Below are 23,485 nucleotides of genomic sequence, written 5' to 3'. Positions count from 1 at the left end.
ATGGAGCATTTGGAGCATTCTAATGGAGCATTTGGAGCACTTAGATCTCAATGGAGCACTTGGGGTTCATAGAGCAAGTGATAAAGGAACGGATCATCTAAGATGGCTTTGGATTATCTAATAATGGAACAGATCAATTGACAAAGGAATAAATCTTCCAAAAGGGGATTTGGTGCAACTTGGAGTGGTTTGGACCAACTTGGAGTGGCTTAGAGCAAATTGGAGTGGCTTGGAGAAACTGGGAGCAACTTGGAGCAACATCCAGCAACATAGAACATCATGTTGCGCCATGTAGAAGGAAGTTGTAGCATTCTTGGGGATGTTGTGCCAAATGATAGCATGATGTGACATCATGTCTAAAGTTGCGCCAAGGTGATGTTGAGCCATGAGATGATGTTGCTCCATCAAGAAGGGAAGTTGCGTTATGAGAAGATGTTGCACCATCATGGACCATCTTGGTACATGATGTGTCATCTTGATTCCTTTGTTGTTCCATATTAATCCACGTATGCCTAGAAGATGATTACTCAAGATATACGCCATATTGTGCCATCGTGATGAATGTTGGGCCATTAGTGATCATGATACTCCACCTCTGCATAATGTTGCTCCACTATGGTCAAGGTGGTTCATCATGTGTGTTGCTGATGCTCATGGGTTGTATGACATGAAAAAATGTACTAGAAGATCTTGTATGGCGGATTCTGATTGGTTGACACCATTCATGGGTGTAACGCCTGTTATGTCAAGGTAAATTCTTAGCCATTTATTTTCTTGTATTTCGACTTAAGACCCTAGTACGTTGGGCATACATAAGGTATGTCAAGCGTGTTGAACTTTGAAGAAGAAGCCTTGTAGAAATTAACCCATTTCTCAAGAAATTAACCCTTGTGTGTGTTTTTGTGTGTGTGTGTTGCACTTTGAAGAAGAAGCCTTGTAGAGGAGTATTAATCAATTGGAAGCATATAGATCCAGAAGTTATTCACTCTTTTCCAGCTTATTTTATTCGAGGTATACAACTTCTATCTTGATGACTCTATGTGTTAGATCTGGTCTAGGTCTTGTTTTGAAACATATTATGCTCCCTTAAGTCATCCTTGTGAGTATGAGCTACTCAAGGATCTTTGAATGTTAGATTCTAGCATTTCTAATGTTGTTAGTGCATAAAAATGTCATCTTGATAGGTTATTGTGACATCTCCATTTTTCACGGCCAGAAAAGACCGATTTTGTTTATGCTTTGTAAAAATCAGAGTACTTCTTTACATAAAAATGTTGCAGAATTTGTTCCCAGAAAAACATGCTAAATACGTTATCAAAACATTTTCGAAGAAACGTATTTTATTCATTTTAAAACGTTTGGGATGTCATCGTCAATACAAAAACATAAGCATAAACAGAACTTACATTTATTTACACTAGTGATCTACATCTCTTTAATCTCTCAGTGTAATGTGACTTCATAACAACACCTGTGATATAAATAAACTGAATGGGTCAGGTTGGGAAACCTGGTGAGTACATAGGGTTTTCAACCCACAATAATATAATTATTATGTTTAATCGTCAAACAGTTAACCCAATTACTCATCCTCATTATCTTCTTTAATCTTAAGGGTTTACCCTAAGAATCAGCTACTCCTCGTTAATTCATTCCTAAGGATCATCCTAAGAAATCGGCACGAAATCCATCGTTGCCAGGGTTTACTCAATGGGCACTAAATCTATAGCTGATAGGGTCTACTCAACAGGCACTAAATCCATAGCTGTCAGGGCTATTTCATTTATCAACAATATCCACTCGCAATACGTGTCAATGGGTTTTTAGAGTACACTGGTGAACACATCGTTCACAACACCTACAAGTTGCGAGCTTGCTAGTGTTCCACTGGACTGTCTAGAATAGTCTATGGTTGTCATCCATACTTTGCTGAATGACGGGGCCATCATTTGGGAAAAAGACTTCTCACATCGTCCACCTCTCACCCTCACCTCACGATCTATTTCACCTCTCAACTCATCATCCAACTCATACTCTATCTATTACATCTACCCATGTTTTACCCCAACATTATCGTAGATATAAAATACATATACAGTTTAAATCATTAAAAACATGTATAAAATCGTTCATCTAGCATAGACAGCAAGTACTCAGATAATATGCACACATAACACGTAATTTATATAAAATACTTCATATCTATGTGTAAGATGAAAGTAACTATGCACTCACTTGATAAGGTGATGACTTGGTACTCGGACAACACTTCGTTACTGTTAAAACAATTTCCCTCGGACAAAACCTAGTATCATTACCACTAGAGTTTAGTCTAACGACAACCGCGACAAACTAATAGTCTAGTTATTATTATTATTATTATATAAGTGTTAAATAACACTCAATATAACTCATAATAATAGCTCAAATAATTATTTTAAGGACCTAATAACATTACTATAATTATTTGAAAGCTATATTAAAAATTGCGTAAGCGTAGCTCACTTACAGCAGATTTTAAAGAAAACCGGGCTTTGCTGGAGCAACGTTCCCGAGCCAAAAGGCTCTTTTCTTGGGGCTTCGGGAGCCTTGAGGCTTCCTTCGGGTGCTAGGGGGTTTACCTAGACTTTAGGGGGCTTAAGGGGAGCTAGAAAGAGAGTTTAGAGAGAGAAAGTGGAAGAGGAAAGGTGTGAGAATGAATGGAACCCGACACATCTATTTATAGTGTGAAATCCTGATGGACTCGCCGAGTAAGAGGACCTGCTCGCCGAGTTGGGGCATGTGGTGGCCTTCTGGTGGTGCCACGTGTCCAATTCTGGTGGTGTCACGTCACCCCCTATCGCGTATCAGCCTTCAAACTTAGAAAACTCATAACTCTCGCATACGAGCTCCGTTTTCGACATTATTTTTTTCCACGCGTAGGTAAAATCAAGATCTACAACTTTCATTTATACTTTGTCGGCTAATTCTCGACCGATCTTGAATTTAACAGTAGGAGGCGTTTAAACTGTTAAATGACCGCGAAGAATTCGTAACTCCTTCATACATGCTCCGTTTTTGTCTATATTTTACCGTTGAGTTCCTATTAATGAGATCTTCAACTCTCATTTAGGTCGCATAATCCAAAAACCGCTCGAACTAAAATTCGAGTTTCGGGTCGTGCACTGCTAAGCCGAATCTTAGAAAAATTATAACTTCCTCATACGAAGTCAGATTTGGGCGTTCTTTTTTTGTATGTTCTCGGTTTAACATATACTACAACTTTCGTTTAGATTTTTAAGGCTAAAAGTCGCTCCATCATAAATTTACTATTTACGCTTCCCGGTGTAGTGTCGGTTTTGCCGTAAAACTTCGACGGGCCATAACTTCTTCGTTATAACTCTGATTTCGGCGTTCTTTATATGTACAGAAACCTTGTGACATATTCTACAGCTTGGTTAAGACCATTTATTCTAAATAATCTTTTGTCGAAAAGTCGTTTTCGACCCTTATTGCCTCTAAATTGACTAGCCCGGATCTGCGGGCGTTACACTTATGATGAACGATACCAAGGTTGGTGTTCATTCCATGTGGGATAAAGTGTTTAAGTTGGGTTTTGGAACTTATTAAGCCATGCAAAAGCATACAAAGTGCAGCTTTATGGCTTAATACGTTTTATTGGACTTAGATCTGAAATTGGACGTTGGGTCTTAAAGCATTAAGACCTTAACAGAAATATTGGGTCATTCATGCATATGTCGGGTGTAAGTCTAGGTACGCTGCATGTATTGTGTCTTAGCCCCCTAAGCTTCCCTTCTTAAGTCTGTAGTACGTGGGGCGTAGGAAATAGTACATTAGCGGTACTCTCTTAGAACACCCATTTTGGGCTTTTTGTTTTTGGGCTACCTTGGCCTTTAGGGTTTTGGGCCCTTGGTGGCCATGAGTCCTTCTGAGTTAAGCCTTTATGGATTGGGCCCATATAAGCCCTTGAGTATCTTTTGGAATTTGGGCTAGTTTGGGTTTGGACCGCTATATGTTAGGCCCAATAAGAGAAGGGTAAAGTAGTCTTTTACCATTAGGAGTTAGGATTAAGGATTTGGACTCCTAGTTTGAGTTAATGACCTAATTTCTAATTAGGGTTATATTATTTGTGATTAACTGTGGGGATTTTCGATTCAACAGCCCGGGTGTGATTTTTTTATCTTCATACTGAGGTGAGTTCCTTCACTGTACACGTGGGTTGAAGGAACCAATGTCGACCTATTGGATTATGTTTGTAGGATGATACTTGTCTTTGTGACACTTATTGTTATGCCTGTGTGTGCTTGTTGTCTTTGTGACTCTTGCTGATATGAATGTATGCAAGTTGTATGGGGGTGAAATATACTCGATACAGGTTGAAAGAGATTGAAGGGGTAAAATATACCTAGTACCGATTGAAAGAGACCGAAAGGGGTGAAATAGACCATCTACCAGTTGAAAGAGACCGAAGGAGGTGAAATATACCCAGTATTGGTCAAGGGAGACTGAAGGGGGTGAAATAGACCCAAATATGTATTGTATGTTATGTATGTATGGTATGGAGTATTTTGAGGAAGCTCATTAAGCTTTGTGCTTATGGTTTTCGGTTTATATTTCAGGTACTCCCAGATCGAAAGGGAAGGGCCTAGCCTGATCGCGCCACATCCGCCCATGTTTTTCCTCATTTTGTGATTTTAGGATTTTGTACTCCAATGACTTTTCACTATGTCATACTTTTTCCACATAATTTTCGTACAACATCTACCATTAATCTAGTATTGGTAGACCTCCCTTTGAATTGATTTACGGAAGGAAGTGTTAAACGCCCATATGTTGGGGAGAAATCGGCCAGCGAGTTATGGAGAGCACTGATGTTGTGATCAAAACCACTAAACTCATCCAATAAGTATGCGAAAGGTTGAAGATTGCCCAAAGTCGGCAGAAGAGTTATGCAGATCGACGAAGATCGAATCTTGAGTTCCTAGTAGGAGACCTAGTATTACGTAAGGTTTCACCTTAGAAAGGTGTTATTAAGTTCCCAAAGAGCGGCAAGCTAGGCCCTAGGTATATCGAAACCTTTCGAGTCATTGCTCGAGTGGGCAAGGTTATCTATCGTTTGGATCTGCCCGAAGAGTTAAGTCATATCCATAACACCTTCCACATATCCTAATTAAGAAAGTGCATTACGAGTGAATCCACAATTGTATCATTGGAAGACATTTATGTAGACGAGCGTCTGAACTACGTGGAGAAGCCAGTGGCGATCTTGGATAAGAAGTCAAAGACCTTCGCAATATGGTAATCAACTTAGTAAAGGTTCAGTGGTAACACCGAAAAGGATTAGAATGGACATGGGATCCAGAAGAAGAGATAACGAGCAACTACCCAGAGTTATTTAGTTAGATTTTGGGGACAAAATCCTTATAAGTGGGGGAGTGTTGTAACACCCCATTTTATCGTTTCTGTAAATATTCAGGATTAATAGAAATTCGAATTTTAGGTATATAACTCGTTAGCCTTAGTAATATAAAAAAAAGTTGTAGTTCTTGTTAAATCGAATTTGCGCAAATACATAATGTCCAAATCTTACTTCAAGAGAGGAAGTTACGATTTTCTAAGTTTCAACGCAGTAGTGTGAGCACATATATCAACTTTTATAAAGGTAGACTATTAGGCATAATAATCTAAACAGTAATCGAACATCTCATTCAAAGGAGTTCTGTCGATGTAAAGAACATCGAGAACGGATTCCGTATATAGGAGTTTTGCTTTCTGTAACGATCTCTAACAAGCTAAGCCTATCAAAAATATAATTTTTTTATAGATTGAGAATTAGTTGTTGAAGTCTAAAGGAAAGTTATAGATGTCATCAAAAGCTTTCTGGCATTATAAAGAACGTCGAAAATGGAGCTTGTATGAAGAAGTTATGCGATTATAAAAATGTAGAAAATTGGGTGCGAGCAATGCGCGACGCGCGGTAATGACGTGGCGGCACAAAAGGCTGCCACGTGGCAAGCTAACTCTTCCATTCCACCAAGAGGCGCGATTACATGGCACAATACAGGTGTGATACGTAACACCATGAGAGTGTGACACATGTGGGTGGCAAGCGCAGGAGCCAGCACAGCCCTGGTGCGCGGCGCGCCTCCAAGATGTGTGCAACACGCCTCATGCTGCAATATATGTATCCCTCATTTTCACTTCATTTACTCACCCATTCATCCAATCTCCCTCTAGCCTTCATTGAGTTTGACTTGTTGGCTTTTCTTGAGAGTGTTTAGTAAAGTTTTGAGGGTTCGAGGTGTTCGGAAAGTAGAACTTTCGGTCTTGGAGTATGGTCTGATCTCCCAATTTTCACTTTAATCTCGATAAGTTAAGATACACTCTCCCATTTTCAGTGTAACTTATATTTGTAGTCGTATGCCGTTGTTATGGACCTATAAATAAGATCAATCTGTAATTGTAAGTCAAAATGTTGATTAATCTAGAATGGTCGCGTTGGCTTGGTTATTAGATTTCAGAAAAGCTATATGCTGAAATGATCCTGCCTCTCAATTGTCCTTCCTGGCTGACCACATCTGATATAGCTATTAGTATTCCTTAGGATTAGTTATAGATCTAGCCTCATTTACTAGACTCTCTTTGAATCTTATAAGTTATAGTACTATAGGTTAATACTTAATAGGCTCATTGCATGTCAATAGGATTGTCCGGTTAGTTATCAATCTTCGAAGTAACTGTTTAAGTGAGTTCTTATCACTATAATGTATACTGCAGTATGTATCCTATGTATGTTAGGATATAGGTACCCTACACTAGGATAATTAGTTGCCTTTTATATCGAATGTTGTTATATATATGTTGATATGTTTGTGGAGTTGAGGGCAGACCAACCCTATGCTGAAGACCAATAAACTCCAACAGACTAGCTTTATGCTAATGAACCGTAAGCACGTGCTGAGTACCTCACATACACTAACTAACTGAAACCAAACAGAATTGCTTAAAAACCGAACCGAACTGAATTGTATAAAGACGGATAACTACGGTTTGGTTCACGGGTAACTGTTAAATGTAAAAATTCAGAATCAATAGAAAACTATATATATATATATATATATATATATATATATATATATATATATATATATATATATATATATATATATATATATATTGTGTGGGTCATTAGGCTTTTACCGGCTAACTATCAATTTGAAATTTTTTGAAAAGCTGATAGGGTCTCTCTCTCTCTCTATATATATATATATATATATACACACACACACACACACACACACACACACACACACACGATTATGGTATCTGTAGATATCTAAATACCCAAACAGAAACTGACTTATGCTACTCATTTTTTCGGTTTGGCTTGCTTTTGCGCACCCCGAGTTCAAAAGCAAGATAAGCTCTCTTTCTCTCTCTCTCTCTCTCTCTATATATATATATATATATATATATATATATATATATACACACACACACAACACACACACAAAGAGAGAGAGAGAGAGTTAGTTTCATTTGTAAACATTTATCTATTGTGTGAATGTATAACTAATTTTAGACCAATCAATATATAGTGACATTTTAAAAAATTAATTAATTACTCAAACTAATAAGTCTTTATTTATGGAATGAAATCTCATGTATGCTTCTTGCTCTTTATCTATACCGTTAATCTCCATTGTCTTCACAACCTTTTTGTATCTCGCTTTGCTCGTCAGTGTTGTCTAGAATCCTGATCGAAGACTCCTACTTTCATCCCTCTTCTTTTTCCTACAAATCAGTAATTGTTGGCGTTAAGTTTATATTTCGAGCTACATATCTTCTGTAAGGGGGCAAACCGAAGAAGACGAGACGGGTGGAGATTCCTTCAATGGTAAAAATTTACTTTATACATCCATATAGTCTCGATTAGTGGTCGTTCTTGTTTATGAGAGTTTCCTTCAACATAAAAGGTCATCAATTTTTTATGCTCTCACCTCCAAAGTTTGTATCTCTCGAAAAGCCCTTGTCCAACTAATTTTCTCGAATTTTGTTATGCATTTTTATTGTGAAGCAAGTATTTTGGTTTTCTTCTAGGTGCAATTCGAGTTAGGTTTAATTCCATTTACGGTTTAATGCTTTTGTTGTTTAACAAATTTTGGGGTTTAATTCAATTATGGGTTTAACGTTTTTGTCGTTTAATTTGATTTAGGGCTCAACTTTTTGGTGTTTAATGAGGAGGCATGGTGTTATGATACAGAGGATAGTCAAATACATAATTGAAGGCCCATGTCTACTTAATTGGGGAGCGAATCTAAACTTTTGCATATACTAAATCTGAGGTTGTTATACTTGCTTTTGACTTGGTTATTGCGTTCCTTGGTCATGATAAGGGTATTTAAAGTGTCGATGGAATGAGAATGACTTTTCTAATAAACCGTAGAATAAGATACCTTCCAATTCAATAAAAGCTCTTAAAAAATTCATCAAAAAATTCCTCCAACTTTCTATTCAAAATAAAAAATTACTTTGTCATATGTTTACTTCATTGTTACATATGAATCAATGGAACACATTTGTTTATTAAAACGCCTAAATGAAATCCATTTTTATTTTTCAAGTTTGAAAATCTTATTACTTAGGCTTATTACTTTGCCAGTATAAATTCTTTATGATGCGTTACAACATTTCAATATGCGATATTTCTTTTGCAGGAATGGAACAAAGATACTTTCTGCTAACAAATTATGAACAAAGATAACTTCTACCAACAAGTTATGAATTTGTACCAACTAAATGATCCAAAACTTCACTTTATGTCACACACTTCAAGAACAATACAACATATGCATGTTTGTATTAACAATGTTATGTTATTCTTTAAGCATTTTGATTTTATTTCTTTCATGTATTACTCTTAAGAATGTATTTTTTTTCAAAAATGTTATTCTACAAGAATTTTAGTTATCTAATAATATGTAATTCCTTATTCTTTATGAATGTCATTTATTTTTTCAAGATTGTAACTATTATTCTTAAAAAATATCATATATGACCTAGTACTTATGACATTCTTCAAGAATAAGAATCATAAGAATGAAGAGATCAAAACAATTTTCAATAAAAACGTATTCTTCAAGAATGAGAATGATTTATAATGGAAACCAATTTATATTCCTGGGAACATCCAAAGCAATCTCCAACAAAAAAATTATTTAAAAAAAAAAAACGAGAATGATAATAATGGAAATTAAATTCTACAAACATATAAAAAAAGTTAATTTGTATTTCTAAAATTTGTTGATTATTAATTAATTTTATTTAGTTTCCAAAAATACATGTAATTTTCTATTCTCTCTTAATAAAATGTCATATTTGTCTTTATCACTAATTAAGTGTAGTTATATAGTAATGTTAGTTCATGTTATTACTATGTATCCTAAGATCATATCCTTTTCATTTATTTTAATCTAATGGCTTCAAATAACCAAGAATACTAATAAAGAACTTAGAAATGGGATATAAGGGATTAGGTTTTGCTTCAATGAACTTGGAGGTGATGGAGGTGATGGAGGCTGGGGATGGATGAAACTCTAGTCATCACTTCCTTTAAATAGGGGCATGGCCCAAGATCTAGGGTTTTGAGCCCCAGCTACCACCACATCGTGGCGAGGATGCCACCATGCCGTGGTGATGGAAAAAATCCCCAAACTAAAAAGTCACAAGGTTAAAGAACTATACCTGAAATTCTGGATGTTACATTTTACTATTTTAACAGTATACTATTAAAGTCTTACTATTTCTCTGTGTATATGTGATTTTTTGTTTATACATTTATTAAAGTGCACTAGCGTTCTACATTAAAAGTATAACTTTTGAATAGAAACAAATGAAGATTATAAAACTCATATTGCATATATATATTCATCATTATTTTCAAATTCATTCATATATTTTTTTTATATTTCGTCATATTCTAGTATTGTATTTTTTTTTTCATATTTTAACAATGTAGTTTGATTTTCTAAGTTGCCAATCCTTGTAATACACATGTCTCTAACCTTTATATACTAGGCAAATGCATACGCGTTGCACATGCTTCAAAAATTAATTATGCGTGTCCATATTCTATGTGTATTATTTATATAAGACAAATTGTATAAGGATCTAGGTTATTATATAAATGGTGATTATTTAAGTGAGTGTTGGTAAGACTAACTAAAATATATATCTTTAACCACATTGATGTAATAAAAAGTTATTAATTGCATTGAAATTCTCTTTTAATATTCAAACATTTCAAATTCTAATGAAATGCTATTTATAAAGAAATCACTACAACCAATGAGATCTTTTTATTCATAACACTTAATTGATACTTATGAGTATTAAATAAATAAGATTAATATATTAGAATTATGTCTAGTATATAATATATAGACTAAATATTATGTAAGAAAAACCTTAAACCATTTATTAAAAAACTAAATTATGTATGTATACTGTTTTGTGTTCAAAAAAGTTAATAACATTTATGTGTATTAAATTGTAATAACACACAAATTGAAAAAAAAAACAATAATGTTTTTATCAAAGAATGAAATTCATGATGATAATCAATTTTCATAAAAACTAAGTTTTATACATATATTGTTTCGTGTTCAAAAAGTTAATAACATTTATGTGTATTAGATAATAATGACAAATACACAGTTAAAAATAAAATAATGTTTTTTTTATCCAAGAATGAAATTCAAATGATGATAAACAATTATCATAAAAGTGTTGAAAACAGATTCGATTAATTTGCCTTTAAATAATAATTGTTGTTTGTATTGTATTTAATTATAATATATTTTTGAAAAAAATGGGTAATTACAAATCTAGTCTTTTTTCTTAATTATTTATCAAAAATAGCCAAAAAATACCACTTAGCCCATAGTATATAATGAAAAAAAATTTAGATTAGTCATTTTTCCTATTATTTTCTTTGGTTTGACTACTTTTTTCTCTCAATGGAGCATCCAAAGAACAACCCAGTTTGTCTAATTTTCATAAAAAATTTATCGTGTTTATGATTAGAAGTAGGTTTTGTATATGAGGTTAAATTTTTTTTTGAATAAAATTAAAAATATATATAAAACCTTAGGTTTCATACGAAACCTACGGTGTACAAGTGCCCAATGCATAGTTTGTGCAGTGTCGACTTGTACATCTTATAAAAAAATTAAACCGTAGGTTTTTTCACAAAACAGTAGACGAAACCCCCAAAATAGTAGATTTAAATATTAAAAAAAACGTATTTTTCTCCCAAAACCGTAGGCTACGCTTTTGGATACCGTAGCTAAACCGAGAGGAAACCGTAGGTTTCCCAAAACCTACGGTTTTGTTGCTTACAAATGGAAAAAAAATTATACAAAACACGAAACACTAGACGATATGGCGAAACAGTAGATGAATTTAGAAACCTACGGTTTCGTGGGCTATATTTGGATATTTACTAATCACTTTCTTAATTTGGCTAGTGGACAACAAGGGTATTTCAATAAAAACTTCAATTTTTGAGAACACATCATATGCCAAGTGCAATTGTGTTGGTCAATTTTTTTATGTAAGGTTCATGACTATGATAGATTGTTTTTCTTTTTACATTTGTTGGCAAGCAACTTAAGGCATAAAAATAGTGTATATCTATCTAGATTATAGGTCAAATCTTGGATTCAGAGAGAGTATGTAGTTCACTTTCTAAAAACTCTGGATGAAATTAGTTTAATAGGAGAAGATTGTCAAATAAGACATTAGTAGTTGATGCATATGATTCACACATGAGGTTAATTTTGGGGATTATGTTTTAAAGGACCCTCACGAAGGTTAGGATTTGATATTAGTTGATACATACGTTTCACACATATGAGATTAATTTGGCCTAAATCAATGTACATTTTTTGTTGCTCCATGGTTTGTTTTTTTTATCAAGTATAGATTTCATGTTCATACATACACTCTTAGGCCTCATTTGTTTTTCTACAAAAGCTCTTTTTGAGCACTTTTCCCTTATGGCAGGTAGACGTTTCTCAAGTGCACGTCTTCTTCCGCAAACACGGAAAAAGACAAAAGACATTTAACCACTTCCAAAACAAACAACACCTTAATGTAAACCCTCTGGCCTCTACATTTCATCACAATAGTTACTGATTTTGTATTTGTGGTAGTTAGTGGTAGAACAAGTGTACAATGTTGTTCTTCCAGAGAATTTGAAGACAGGAAATTGATACCTTACAATTTACATCATAATTTTGTGTACTAATACTTTCATCACTGAAATTGTATATATCTGAAACCTTCCGAGATTCCAAGTAGATGGAGCTATTAGTGGAGAGTATGTTGAGTAATTTATTATTTTTTAAGGCGGATTGTATACAAACCAAATACTTTATAATTTATTTATATGCATTTTTTTTAAAGATACAAATGGATGACTTATGCCAAGGCATGTATGTCACTTGTATACTAATTTATCCTTGTTGGTTTTGTACATTTCCAAAGAAAATCAAGTTCATGACAAAACAACTCTTTCTTTTTGGCTTACTTACTATATGTTCAATTTTTCATTGGTGTAGGTCAACAACTTGGAATTGTTGGATGACATGGTGGAAATGAGTTCAACCTACTGTGTTACACGATTATATAACATAGCATATGATGGGTGGAGTATAAATGATAAATTTATGTATTATTCAATCATTGATGCTCAGTTATGTGTGTGTGTGGTTGGTTATTGCAGTGTTATGAATGCAGTGGGGGTTTTAATTCTTTAATCCTCTTGGTGTTCGACAAAAGGTTAAGGTTGTGTTTGATTGTGGAAAATTGTTTCATTTTTTAGAAAATAGAATTCAGTTTTCATTTTCAGTTTTCAATGAAAATTTTAGAAAACGTGTTTGGTTGAAACCGGTGGAATTTTCATTCTCCATTTTAGAAATTTAGAAAACTGTAAAAATCATTTTTCTAATTTATATATATAATTTGACAAACTAAAAGTTTTCATTTTTTTTGGACATCTGATCAACCAAATGTGTTCTCAAAAATTTTATTTTCATTTGAAAATTTTCGACAACCAAACACACCTTAAGCATCTCTTTGTCAACACCAAATTTCCCATAGAATTAACAATTTCCTTTGATTTCAAGAGGTCATCAAACCTTCTTTCAGCGAAGTCTCCCTTCTGTACGAAATATTTTGTTCCTGTTTTCCTACATTTTTTGTCCGCCGCTTGTCCCCCCCCCCCCCCCCCCCCCCCTCTTCTATTTTGAAAATTTTGTTCTATTTTTTAACTCAATTTTAGATTAGTTAGGGTTTCACTGTTTGGGTTGTATTGAATATCATGAGTCCTTGGATTGCATCAAGTTCCTGATTACATATGGCCATCTGGTAAAACCTAATTGCATCTACAAAACGATATTTGTTATACTTTCCTTGATAATTATCTTTCTGTTACATAAATCTCTTACTAATATCTTATTTTATCCCTTGTTATATATAGTAGCAGTTGACAAATTAGTCGCTTATGATGCTTTAATACTTTTGTGCTTCACTGACTTACTAGAGGGTAGTGATTGTTTAATGGAAGCCCTATACGAATGAAAAATCTATCTGCATGTGGGATCTTAACATAGTCAACCCCAACAACAAGGCTGTTACTGTCTTAATTTATTCCAATTCTTTAAACCTGATTGATTGCTTTGATGCCACCAAGTACTTTGACTTTATAATGTAGAATTTATTGTTCTTGTATTACAACCTTTTCTTGATTTTGGAATGGAAGAAGCAATCAAGGTTGGTTTGTTTCATGAAAGAGAAGCATTTCAAATTGGCTTTAGAGCTCTATGGAGTAGTATTATGAATCTTGGGTTGTTTGGCACTGTTGTCTACACACCATTAGGATATCATGTAAACAGGGCAATTATTTTTTACTTATCTCCATTTTTAATTCTTATGATCATTAGGATTAGTATCTATAAGATGAGCAGCCATCTTTAGATGTAATTGTCAATTAGATCTGTGTCAACAGAGTAGTTTCATTTAAGTAAAGATGATTAAATCCCACATTTACTATGTGTTGTGTTATTTTAACCTTTTGTGGACGATTAAACATATTATCTAACCTTATATATATATATATATATATATATATATATATATATGTAAAAATAAAGTTCATCCATATACGTATTTACGTATATATTAGAAGTAAATCTATTATTAGAATTGAGTATTATTTGGATTCATTAATGGCTACAAATAAAATTATATTTCAGGTTTCCACTGAAAGCCGTGGAAGTTATGTACTCTGCCCTCTTTTACCGATATGTACAAAATACATTACTATTTACTTATAATAGCAATGTATTTATAGTTTTTCATCAAAAAACAACAATCTATAACTTGAAGAAATGCTAACAGGTTATTTTTGATTTTTTTTGGTGGAAAAGGGTATTTCAAGAAGAACATTTTCGAATTGGCACTGGGAGATTACACAGCCTCTGATGAATTTGAGAAAACATCATATGTCAAGTGCAATTAAGTTGGTCAATGTTAAGCAGTTTATTATTTTTTAAGGCGGATTGTGTATAAAATAAGTACTTAATAATTTATCTGCATTTTTTAAAGATACACATGGATGATTTATGCCAAGGCATGTATATCACTTGTATACTAATTTCTCCTTGTTGGTTTTGTACATTTCCAAAGAAAATTAAGTTCATGAAAGAACAAAATTGATCTATTTCCTTAAAAAAAAAGTTGCATCTGATATCTGATATGCTTAAAAATTATTGTTGTTATTGTTTCAGATCATCAAAAGACACAAATGTATTTCATGTGAATAACTTTCAAGATCCTCTTCAAAAGAACTTTGTCTTCATTGGAGCTTCGAACATCTCTCTCTCTTGCGAATGGAAAACCTTCATCTTCTTTCAGAGGCTCTCTCCCTCGCTCTGATAACAATTAGAAGATACTTGATACAGTTACTATTCTTAATTCCAATTCCTTTGACACATTTCATTCATTACTCTGCAACAAGAAAAGGCTTTAGAAATCAATTACAAAACTTGGGTTTTAGAAAAGGAAAAGAAGATGCCCCCGAGAATCAAAGTGTTAACATGATTGTTTTTACCCTTAACACCATAAAACACTTGATGCTTTTTATGTTCTTATTTAGTTTTTCTGTTGATGTTTAAAGGTACACTATTAGTTCTGTTGAATCTCAAATACCTTGATTTATCAAATTACTACCTTCAATCCACTGGTTACAAGCTGACAAAGCATGGAAACAATATCCAGGTGTACAGGTAGCTATAACTATGAGTCTGTGACCCTGTTTTTGTATTTCCAGAAATACCCTTCTGTTCCTAAAACTTGTGCTTATTTATTATCCTCAGGAAATGATGTGCTTATTTATTTAAAAAATGCTAAATATTGCATGGAAAATGCCTTGAGCACTTATTTAGTATGCCTGGTAATTCTTTACAATTTATATTTGTTATTTAGTCGAACAAATTATTTATTTAGAAATTGTACTTTCTTTTAGCAAATTGAGACATGGGGGAAGGGAAATGCCACATGGTGGTGGTCTTTGGTGGATTGAAATGTTAGAAACAAGTGGTGAGTATAAAGAGGGTGCTGGTGTTTAAGGTAATAATTCAATTGTGTTTTTGTGATTAAAAATAAAAATATGAGAATTTTGTGAAAAACTTTAATTTTTTTTTTTTTTTTGCAGGAACATCTTGGTTCAGCTGTGATGCTTGAACAAGGATCTTATTGTTGTTACCTTTTAGCCAAACCAATTATATTAAGAAACTATGGATTTCATCTCATTCTTTCTCATGATCTTGTTATTGCAACTTTTGTTAATATTTTAATAGATAATTTTCTTTACTATTAGTATTTAATAGATAATTTTTATTTAATATTTACTGATAATATTAAAAAACAACAATCGTTAACTTGAAGAAACTCTAATTTTGGGGATTATGTTTTCAAAAACAGTCAAGAAGGTTAGGATTTGATACATACGTTTCATGCATATAGGATTAATTTTGCCTAAATCAAATGTACATTTTTGCTGTTACATGGTTTGTTTGTTTTTTATCAACTATAGATTTCATATTCGTATATACACACTTAATGTCAACCCTCTGGCCTTTACATTTCATTAACCATAGTTACATATTCTGTTGTTGTGGTAGTTAGTGGTAGAACAAGGGTTTTCATCTCCTATGCTATGGTATGTGGCGGAGATTATTATTTAACAAAATAAAAGACAACTTACTTTTGTCAGGTGCATCACCCTTCCCTTGTCTCCTGATGTCATGGATTTTCTTAAAGTTTAAGTTATTTTTAGGGCTAAATGCAATATATAACAACTTACTTTCCTTTCTTTGTGTTTTATGTATCCTAGTTTCATTTTTTTTTCCTATTACAGTATTCTACTTTCAACTTTTTCAGATTAAGAAATTAATAATTATTTAAGTAATTCTTGAAAGATACCATTATTATTGATGAAAAAAATTGCAGTTAATGTTTTTTCTTTGTTTCTGTTTCATTGATTTGCATCTTACTAGCAAAATAACTATGGTTAAAATCTTGGATTAGTCATTTGGTCTGAATGTGTTAGGTTTGACATATTGTAGTTGTAGTTGGTTTGTTTGTGAGGTTCAATCATGTATTGATTTTGTCTATTAATATTTTTACTCCATTCTAATCTTATTATTAAGGTCACATAATCTGCCTGCCACACTTATCAACACATAGATTGATATTCCCCATATTATATAAATTTCTAAAGATTGTAAGTAAAGCTTTATTTATGTATTTAATTTCTAATTTGTTTGTGGTTATTTGATAGGAAAAGCTGGAGAAAAAGCTAAATGACCATATACGGTGCCAAGGTAAATAACCAAACCCTACTTTATATATATATATATATATATATATATATATATATATATATATATATATATATATTGTCTCATACGTTTGTATGTTGTAGTTGAATGTTATTTAGATGCTAAACTATAAAATCTTATGTTAAAATATTAGACTTTCATAATCTAACCTATGATATGAAGACATTGTAATTTTATTATTTTTCCTATTAGGTCACTGTACTTTGAAAAACTAAACATGTTTGGTTTTGGATACCATTTATAGCATTATAAATTCAAAGTTTTTATTGTGAAGATAGTTTACTATTAAAATCTAACTAATTGCCTGCAAAATTATACTCCAAATCGTAAAATTATAGTTTCAAAATCCACCCTTTTAAGACAATGTAGTTTTAATACATTCTACTTAAGAATCTAAACTTGTTTAACCATGGTTACCAATTATAACATTATACTTTATATTTATTTTATTTTTCATATTAAGACACCATAGCTATTCATCAACAATCAATTTTTTAGTTTTTAACAGGCTTTGAGTAATTATAGTTCTCGTGTGTTAGTGAGTAATAAATACACTGTCAAATTCTTCATTTCTCTTATTGGAAGTTGCATGTTTCCACAGAATTGAATCTCACTCAATAAAATGTTTAAGTGAATGAAGCTTTATTGATTTAAATTTAGTCATGTAATGTTTTCTGTGTTGATTTTCATATTAAAAATATTAATTCGTTTTGAATAATGGCAACAAGAGAGGCAGAGATGAATCATCAGATGATGCAACAAGTTTCTTTACCAATGATGATGGATATCACCAAATTGGTTATGATAACAACAAGCCTCAAAACATATGTTAAATTTTGAAGGGAAGTTGTGGGAAATAACAAATAAGGGTGTTGTTATCATTGAATCTCAAATAAGGTTAATTATGCCTTCATGTTAGGAAATTACCATCTTCTATCCACTAATTACTAGCTGACAAAGCATGGAAGCGATATGCAGGTAGCTACGAGTCTATGACCCTGTTTGTATATTTCCATAAATACCCCTCATTTTCCTAAAACATGTGCTTATTTATTACTTTGGGAAATGGTGTGGTTTGTGATGGGTTGAAATGTTCAAAACAAGTGGGTGATGTAAAGTGGTATTAAACAATTCTCTTTTGTTAATAGAAATATTTTATATGAGAATTTTGTTAAAAAAAACTTCATTTTTTTGCAGGAACCTCTTCATTCAGCTATGATGCTTAAACAAGCTTTTTATCATTGTTACTTTTTATCTAAACCTAACCAAACCAGTAATATTAAGTACGGATTTCATTTTTAAAATCAACCATATTAAGACATTGTTTTAATTTCTTTTTTCTAGTAAGACCCTGTAATTCTAATTTCTTTACCATTAAGATTTTTTTTTTTGAAAATCTACACATTTTACTTGTATTCTCTCCCAAAAATCATATCAAAACCGAAAACAAGGGGGTATGAACTCACCTTTGCTTTGATGTTTCGGTTTTGAAGAAGAAGTGGCAAGAGATGAAGTGATTTTTGGCACTAACAAATCTTCTTGAGTAGATTTCGAACTTAAGAAGTTCTAGGAAGCAAAATCACCAAAAACTTTGCTTAAAAGAGTGATATAATCATGAGAATGGAGTTATGAACTTGGATGTCTAAAGATTTGCCAAGAAGTGATGATTATCTTGTGAAAACCTTCTTGAAACACAAGCAAAATCTTGAGAATTTTGGAGGAAGAAGATGGATGATCTTATAGAGAATGGAGAGAATTTGGTGGAGTGTCCGTGTGTGTGTTTGTGGCTTCGGCCGAGAGGAAGAAGAGATGGGGAGGAGATGGTGAAATGACTAGCATGGATACATGGAGGATCTTGCATGGATACATGATGTATAAAATGGAGGTGACACCTCCCAAAGTCAACCCTCCCTTGATCTTTTTTTTTTTTTAATACATGGGCCGAGATTTTGGGCCAAGAAGAAAGGGTGGAGTAGTTTGGGGCCCATTAACTTTAGTTAGGATCTTTAGATCCTAAACATAGAATTTTTCGGCCCATTGGGCTCTTGGAATCATTCACGGCCCAATTAGAATAAAAGAATGGGCTTATGGCTCACTAATGGTTAATTGGATTAGTTATGGCCCAATAAGGCCTATTAGGGTTAAAATGAATCATTCTAGACCCATTTGGATCCAATTAGGGCTTCTTAGTCCAATGAGGTTGAATTGGGTGCTCATTGGTCCATTAGGCCCAATAAGGAACTACTAGTCCAATATGGACTTAAACCGGGATTCTTAGGGTTTTTAGACTCTTTGATGAACATTATTGATGAATCTATATGAGCATTGAGTGAGATCTACTTAGAGTATAAGATTTACAATAGTTGAATGGTTACACCGGAATAGGATTTCCTAGCTAAAATACTAGCTGTGACATATATATTTAGGAGTCAAATCTATCCTTGTCTTTTCACCTTCAACATCTGAGTGGTTGTTTGCCATTACAGAGAAATTGCATCATAAAATATGGTTTTCATTTGCGGGTAAAGGAATATGGAATCACGTCTCCACCACTTCCCAAGAACAAATCCTTGATTTACATGCTTTCAAAGGGAATATATATACCCTAAACATTAGCTATGATATTTTCGGGAACCCATGTTTATGTGAAGTGACACTTGGTATAGAGCTCAAGTTTATACCACTCGAAACCAAGAACTTTTCATATGAAGGCTACCACATCCTTCCACTGTTTGTAAGTTTGGGTGAAAACCTTTTTGTGAAGAAGAAATTCCTTTCACAAGACTCTTTCGAGGTTCATCAACTTGATTTTGGCGAAATGAAATGAGTGTTTTGTGAAAAAACAATGGAAGAATATGCATTCTATAGTAACTTCTGGTATAATAATATTGCAGTGAAACTAAAGTCGTGGTGGCTTGACATTGATAAAAGTTGTGATGGCAATAACTTTTACAAAAAGATGTGGTACTTCTCCCATGAGTGTTTAAATGTAAATCTCATAGATGAGAGGTAAAATTATAAGTTATTAATGCCCCTTTAATGTTGGTTTTTTTCTAAGTAGTGTTACTCTAAAGGGAAAATGCCAAACTATACACCATTACAAGACACCGTTGTGTTTTTTCTAGTAATACCATCGAACTTTCACTTCATTCTAAATATAGCATCATACTTTCATTCTATTTATTTAGTTGTTACAAAATTGAAAATATTACAATATTTTAAATATATATATATATATATATATATATATATATATATATATATATATATATATATATATATATATATATATATATATATATCCATAATGTCCATCACCAATAATCTCCACAACTCCATGCACCATTTTTAAAACAATGAAATCTTTTTGGCATCTTTAACAATGATTTCTCTACATGCAATTCAAGATACATACTTAATAACATTATGACAATCAACACACACCCGCAAGTTCTTCATCACTCTCAACTATAAGACAAAATAACATCTCCTCTTTCGTTTCCTCATCAACTTTTTCAAACACAACACTTGTTTCAGGAACATAACCTTAAACTCTCATCTTTTCTTTTACATACTCGAGACATTTGGGTATCTCTCTTGACATCACATGTGATTGATCAAACACAAGAAACGTGTGAATCAGCCCTGAAATTTCCATAGAACTCAACCCTGGTGTTTTTTCCAACTTCAAATCTTTTATTTTTTGCCTCATTATGGCAACTTGATCTCGTTTTCCACAAGTTGCATAGATGTTGGACATTAACACATGCCATCCAACATTACTTGGATCCAATTCAAGAATCTTGGCTACAACTCTTTAAGCCATTTCAACATTTTTATGAATCATGCATACATGCGTTTAACAGCCCACCCCATATATTGGAATTGGGTTTTACAGTTATATGTTTCAGAAGGCTTTCGACTTCATTTAATCTGTCAAATCTACCAAGCATGTCAACCATGCAACTATAATGCTCTAAAACAGGCTTTATATTAACTCATTCGACATTTTCTTGAAGTAATACCACCATTGTGACTAAAACCTGACAAAACTCCAACGAATTTTATGGCATCAGGTCTTAGACCATGACTCACCAAATGAAGGAAAAGAGATCCTGAAAGATGGGCAAGTCTTCCATACCCACATATTATTGATGTCCAAGCGATGAGATCTTTTTGTAGTATTTCTTCAAACACATGGTGGGCTTCTTCTATGCTACTACATCTAACGTACATGTTATCGAAGAGTTGGTCGTGCGAAACTTAATTCGCCGCACTTCCCATAGACGATATAAGAGCCGTGATAACAAACTCGTTATACTCGCAACCGAACAACAAAACATGAGTATGAACCCTCTGACAATCTTTAATGAACTCCAGCCCAGCGCAAGCCGCCACCACAAATGTAAACGCAAAGGTGTTCTGTTTGTATCCACTTCGAATCATCTTGTAATAAATATCAATTGACTCTCTGTAACAACCTTTCCTTGCATAATATTTGATCATCAATTCCAGTGGAACAAAGGTGGGTTCTTGATGATGCTGACAACAAATCTTTCTCTAATATTCATGCAACCAAATTTGAGGTGAGCATGAGTTAAAGGTGTCAACAGGAATACGTTATGGGAGAAGTGAGTGTTAAGGTTAATTCCGAATATTAATATTATGCACGTTTTGATTGTTTTGAATAAATCAAAGTTCCAGTGAGTGTGTTCCTGGTCTTTGGCATCTTGTCAAGTTTGTTCCTATTTTCCAGCTAAGTCTTAGTATAAATAGATAGGCAAGTGTACGTTGGTTTTTGTCCCCATTTGTTTTCTTTCATTTTTAGTGAATAAAAGATACACTTTTGCCTTCCTTTTTTCTTGTCAATTTATGTCCCCTACTTTGTATTTATTTGTCCCCTGTCCCTATAGAGCTTGTGTAAACATGTTAAGACCAACATTTGGTATCAGAGCATTCCTGGTGTATGCCAAAGTATCAGCCTCGAGTGATAGGGATGTCAGGAAGCAATGGTGAAAAGAATGGACATGTCACACTCCATTATCCAATGCTGTCAAGATCCAATTATGCTACATGGGCAATCAAGATGAGGTTGTTTATGTAGGTTGAAGGTGTTTGGGAAGCTGTTGAACCTAGAACAGAAAATACAGTGGTGGAAGTGAAGAAGGATAAATTGGCTTTGGCAGCCATTTATCAAGGAATACATGAGGATTTATTGTTGTCATTGGCTGAGAAGAAAACAACCAAAGAAGCATGGGATGCCTTGTAGACCATGTTTATGGGAGCTGATAGAGTGAAGACTGCAAGGATTCAAACACTGAAGTCTGAGTTTGAATCACTAAACATGAAGGAAACAGGAGTAGATGAGTTTGCTGTGAAGGTGACCAACATCGTCATTACAATGCTTACATTAGGGGATAGTGAAGAAATTACTTAGGTCAATACTAGCCAAGTTCCTTCAAATAGCATCAACACTCGAACAGTTCGCTGATTTGGATCAAATGAAAGTAGAAGAGGTGATTAGGAGGCTTAAAGCCAATGAAGAGAGAATGAATGGGAGATGAGATCATAGTCAAGCAGAACTTTCTAAGAATTTATGACTCCAAGATGAGGCTACTCATGAAGGTACAAAGGTCACCACATCATCTCTACAAGATAGAAATAAGAGAAGTCAGCCCAAGATGTCTAGTTGTCGAGATCAATAACCCAACCTGGCTTTGGCATACAAGGTTAGGTCACGTAAACTTCACTGCCTTGAAGTCGATGTCAGATAAGGGAATAATCAAAGGAGTACCAAAGATGGTCATACCATCCCAGCCGTGTGAATGCTGCCTGATTGGCGTTCCCAACAACCACACGTTTCAGGGATAAGAAGAAATTGGAACTAGTCCATGGCGACCTCTATGGACCAGTCGCACCTTCAACACCTGCTGGTAATAGATACTTTATGCTGTTAGTTGACAATTACAACAAGGTTGTGTGGGTGTTCCTAATAAAAACAAAAGATGAAGCCTTTTGTACCTTCAAGAATTTCAGAAGCAAAGTGGAGAATGAAACCGGTGAAAAGCTAAAAGTATTAAGAACAGATCGTGGAGGTGAGTTCCTGTCGAAGCAATTTGATGAGTACTGTAGTGAAATTGGATTGGAACGCCACTACACGACACCCTACTCCCCACAGAAAAATGAGGTAGAAGAGAAGCAAAACCGGATGGTGCTAGAGATGGCCATGAGTTGTCTGAAGGCGATGGTGGTACCCGATGTACTGTGGGGCGAGGCAGTGAGTCACGCGGTGTATGTATTAAATCGCTCAAACACCAAATCTCTAGATGGGTCTACATCGTATGAATTGTGGACCAGAAGAAAGCCACACGTTGGTCACTCGAGAGTCTTTGGATGTGTGGCTCATATGAAAATAGCGAAGGGTCATCTCAAGAAGTTGGATGATCAGAGCAAGAAAGTGGTGTATCTTGGCACTAAGAAAGGCTCAAAGGCTTACAGGTTACTCGAACCTAATACCG

The 23,485-nt window shown here is 33.8% G+C and overlaps 1 protein-coding gene and 1 pseudogene across 2 annotated transcripts; one reads left to right on the top strand and one right to left on the bottom strand.

The window, feature by feature from the left end:
- Positions 1-13,297: 13,297 nt before the first annotated feature.
- On the top strand, positions 13,298-18,006 carry LOC145041448 (uncharacterized). Of its 2 annotated transcripts, XM_078989517.1 has the most exons (10): positions 13,298-13,431; positions 14,319-14,370; positions 14,493-14,584; positions 14,853-15,025; positions 15,242-15,350; positions 15,441-15,517; positions 15,590-15,693; positions 15,779-16,339; positions 16,907-16,949; positions 17,696-18,006. In XM_078989517.1, the coding sequence occupies exons 1-4, from the start codon at positions 13,421-13,423 to the stop codon at positions 14,998-15,000; spliced, it is 303 nt and encodes a 100-aa protein (XP_078845643.1). In that variant the 5' UTR covers positions 13,298-13,420; the 3' UTR covers positions 15,001-15,025; positions 15,242-15,350; positions 15,441-15,517; positions 15,590-15,693; positions 15,779-16,339; positions 16,907-16,949; positions 17,696-18,006. The 2 variants fall into 2 exon arrangements, with proteins under 2 accessions (XP_078845643.1, XP_078845642.1); XM_078989516.1 differs by having other exon boundaries at positions 15,779-16,949.
- Positions 18,007-20,281: 2,275 nt separating this feature from the next.
- LOC145041447 (pentatricopeptide repeat-containing protein At3g26782, mitochondrial pseudogene) lies at positions 20,282-22,554 on the bottom strand (annotated as a pseudogene).
- Between the last annotated feature and the right edge of the window lie 931 nt (positions 22,555-23,485).

The sequence above is a fragment of the Lactuca saligna genome, chromosome 4 (assembly GCF_052625555.1).
Source record: "Lactuca saligna cultivar CGN05327 chromosome 4, ASM5262555v1, whole genome shotgun sequence".
Taxonomy (NCBI): Eukaryota; Viridiplantae; Streptophyta; class Magnoliopsida; order Asterales; family Asteraceae; genus Lactuca; species Lactuca saligna.
This window is presented reverse-complemented; position numbering and strand designations above follow the sequence as displayed.

Bases quoted from the DNA above. Each gene is read 5' to 3' on its own strand.
- LOC145041448 (XM_078989517.1), top strand. The intron at 14,371-14,492 runs GTACAAAATACA...TTGGTGGAAAAG, and splicing joins CTGCCCTCTTTTACCGATAT to GGTATTTCAAGAAGAACATT. The intron at 14,585-14,852 runs GTTGGTCAATGT...TTATTGTTTCAG, and splicing joins CATATGTCAAGTGCAATTAA to ATCATCAAAAGACACAAATG.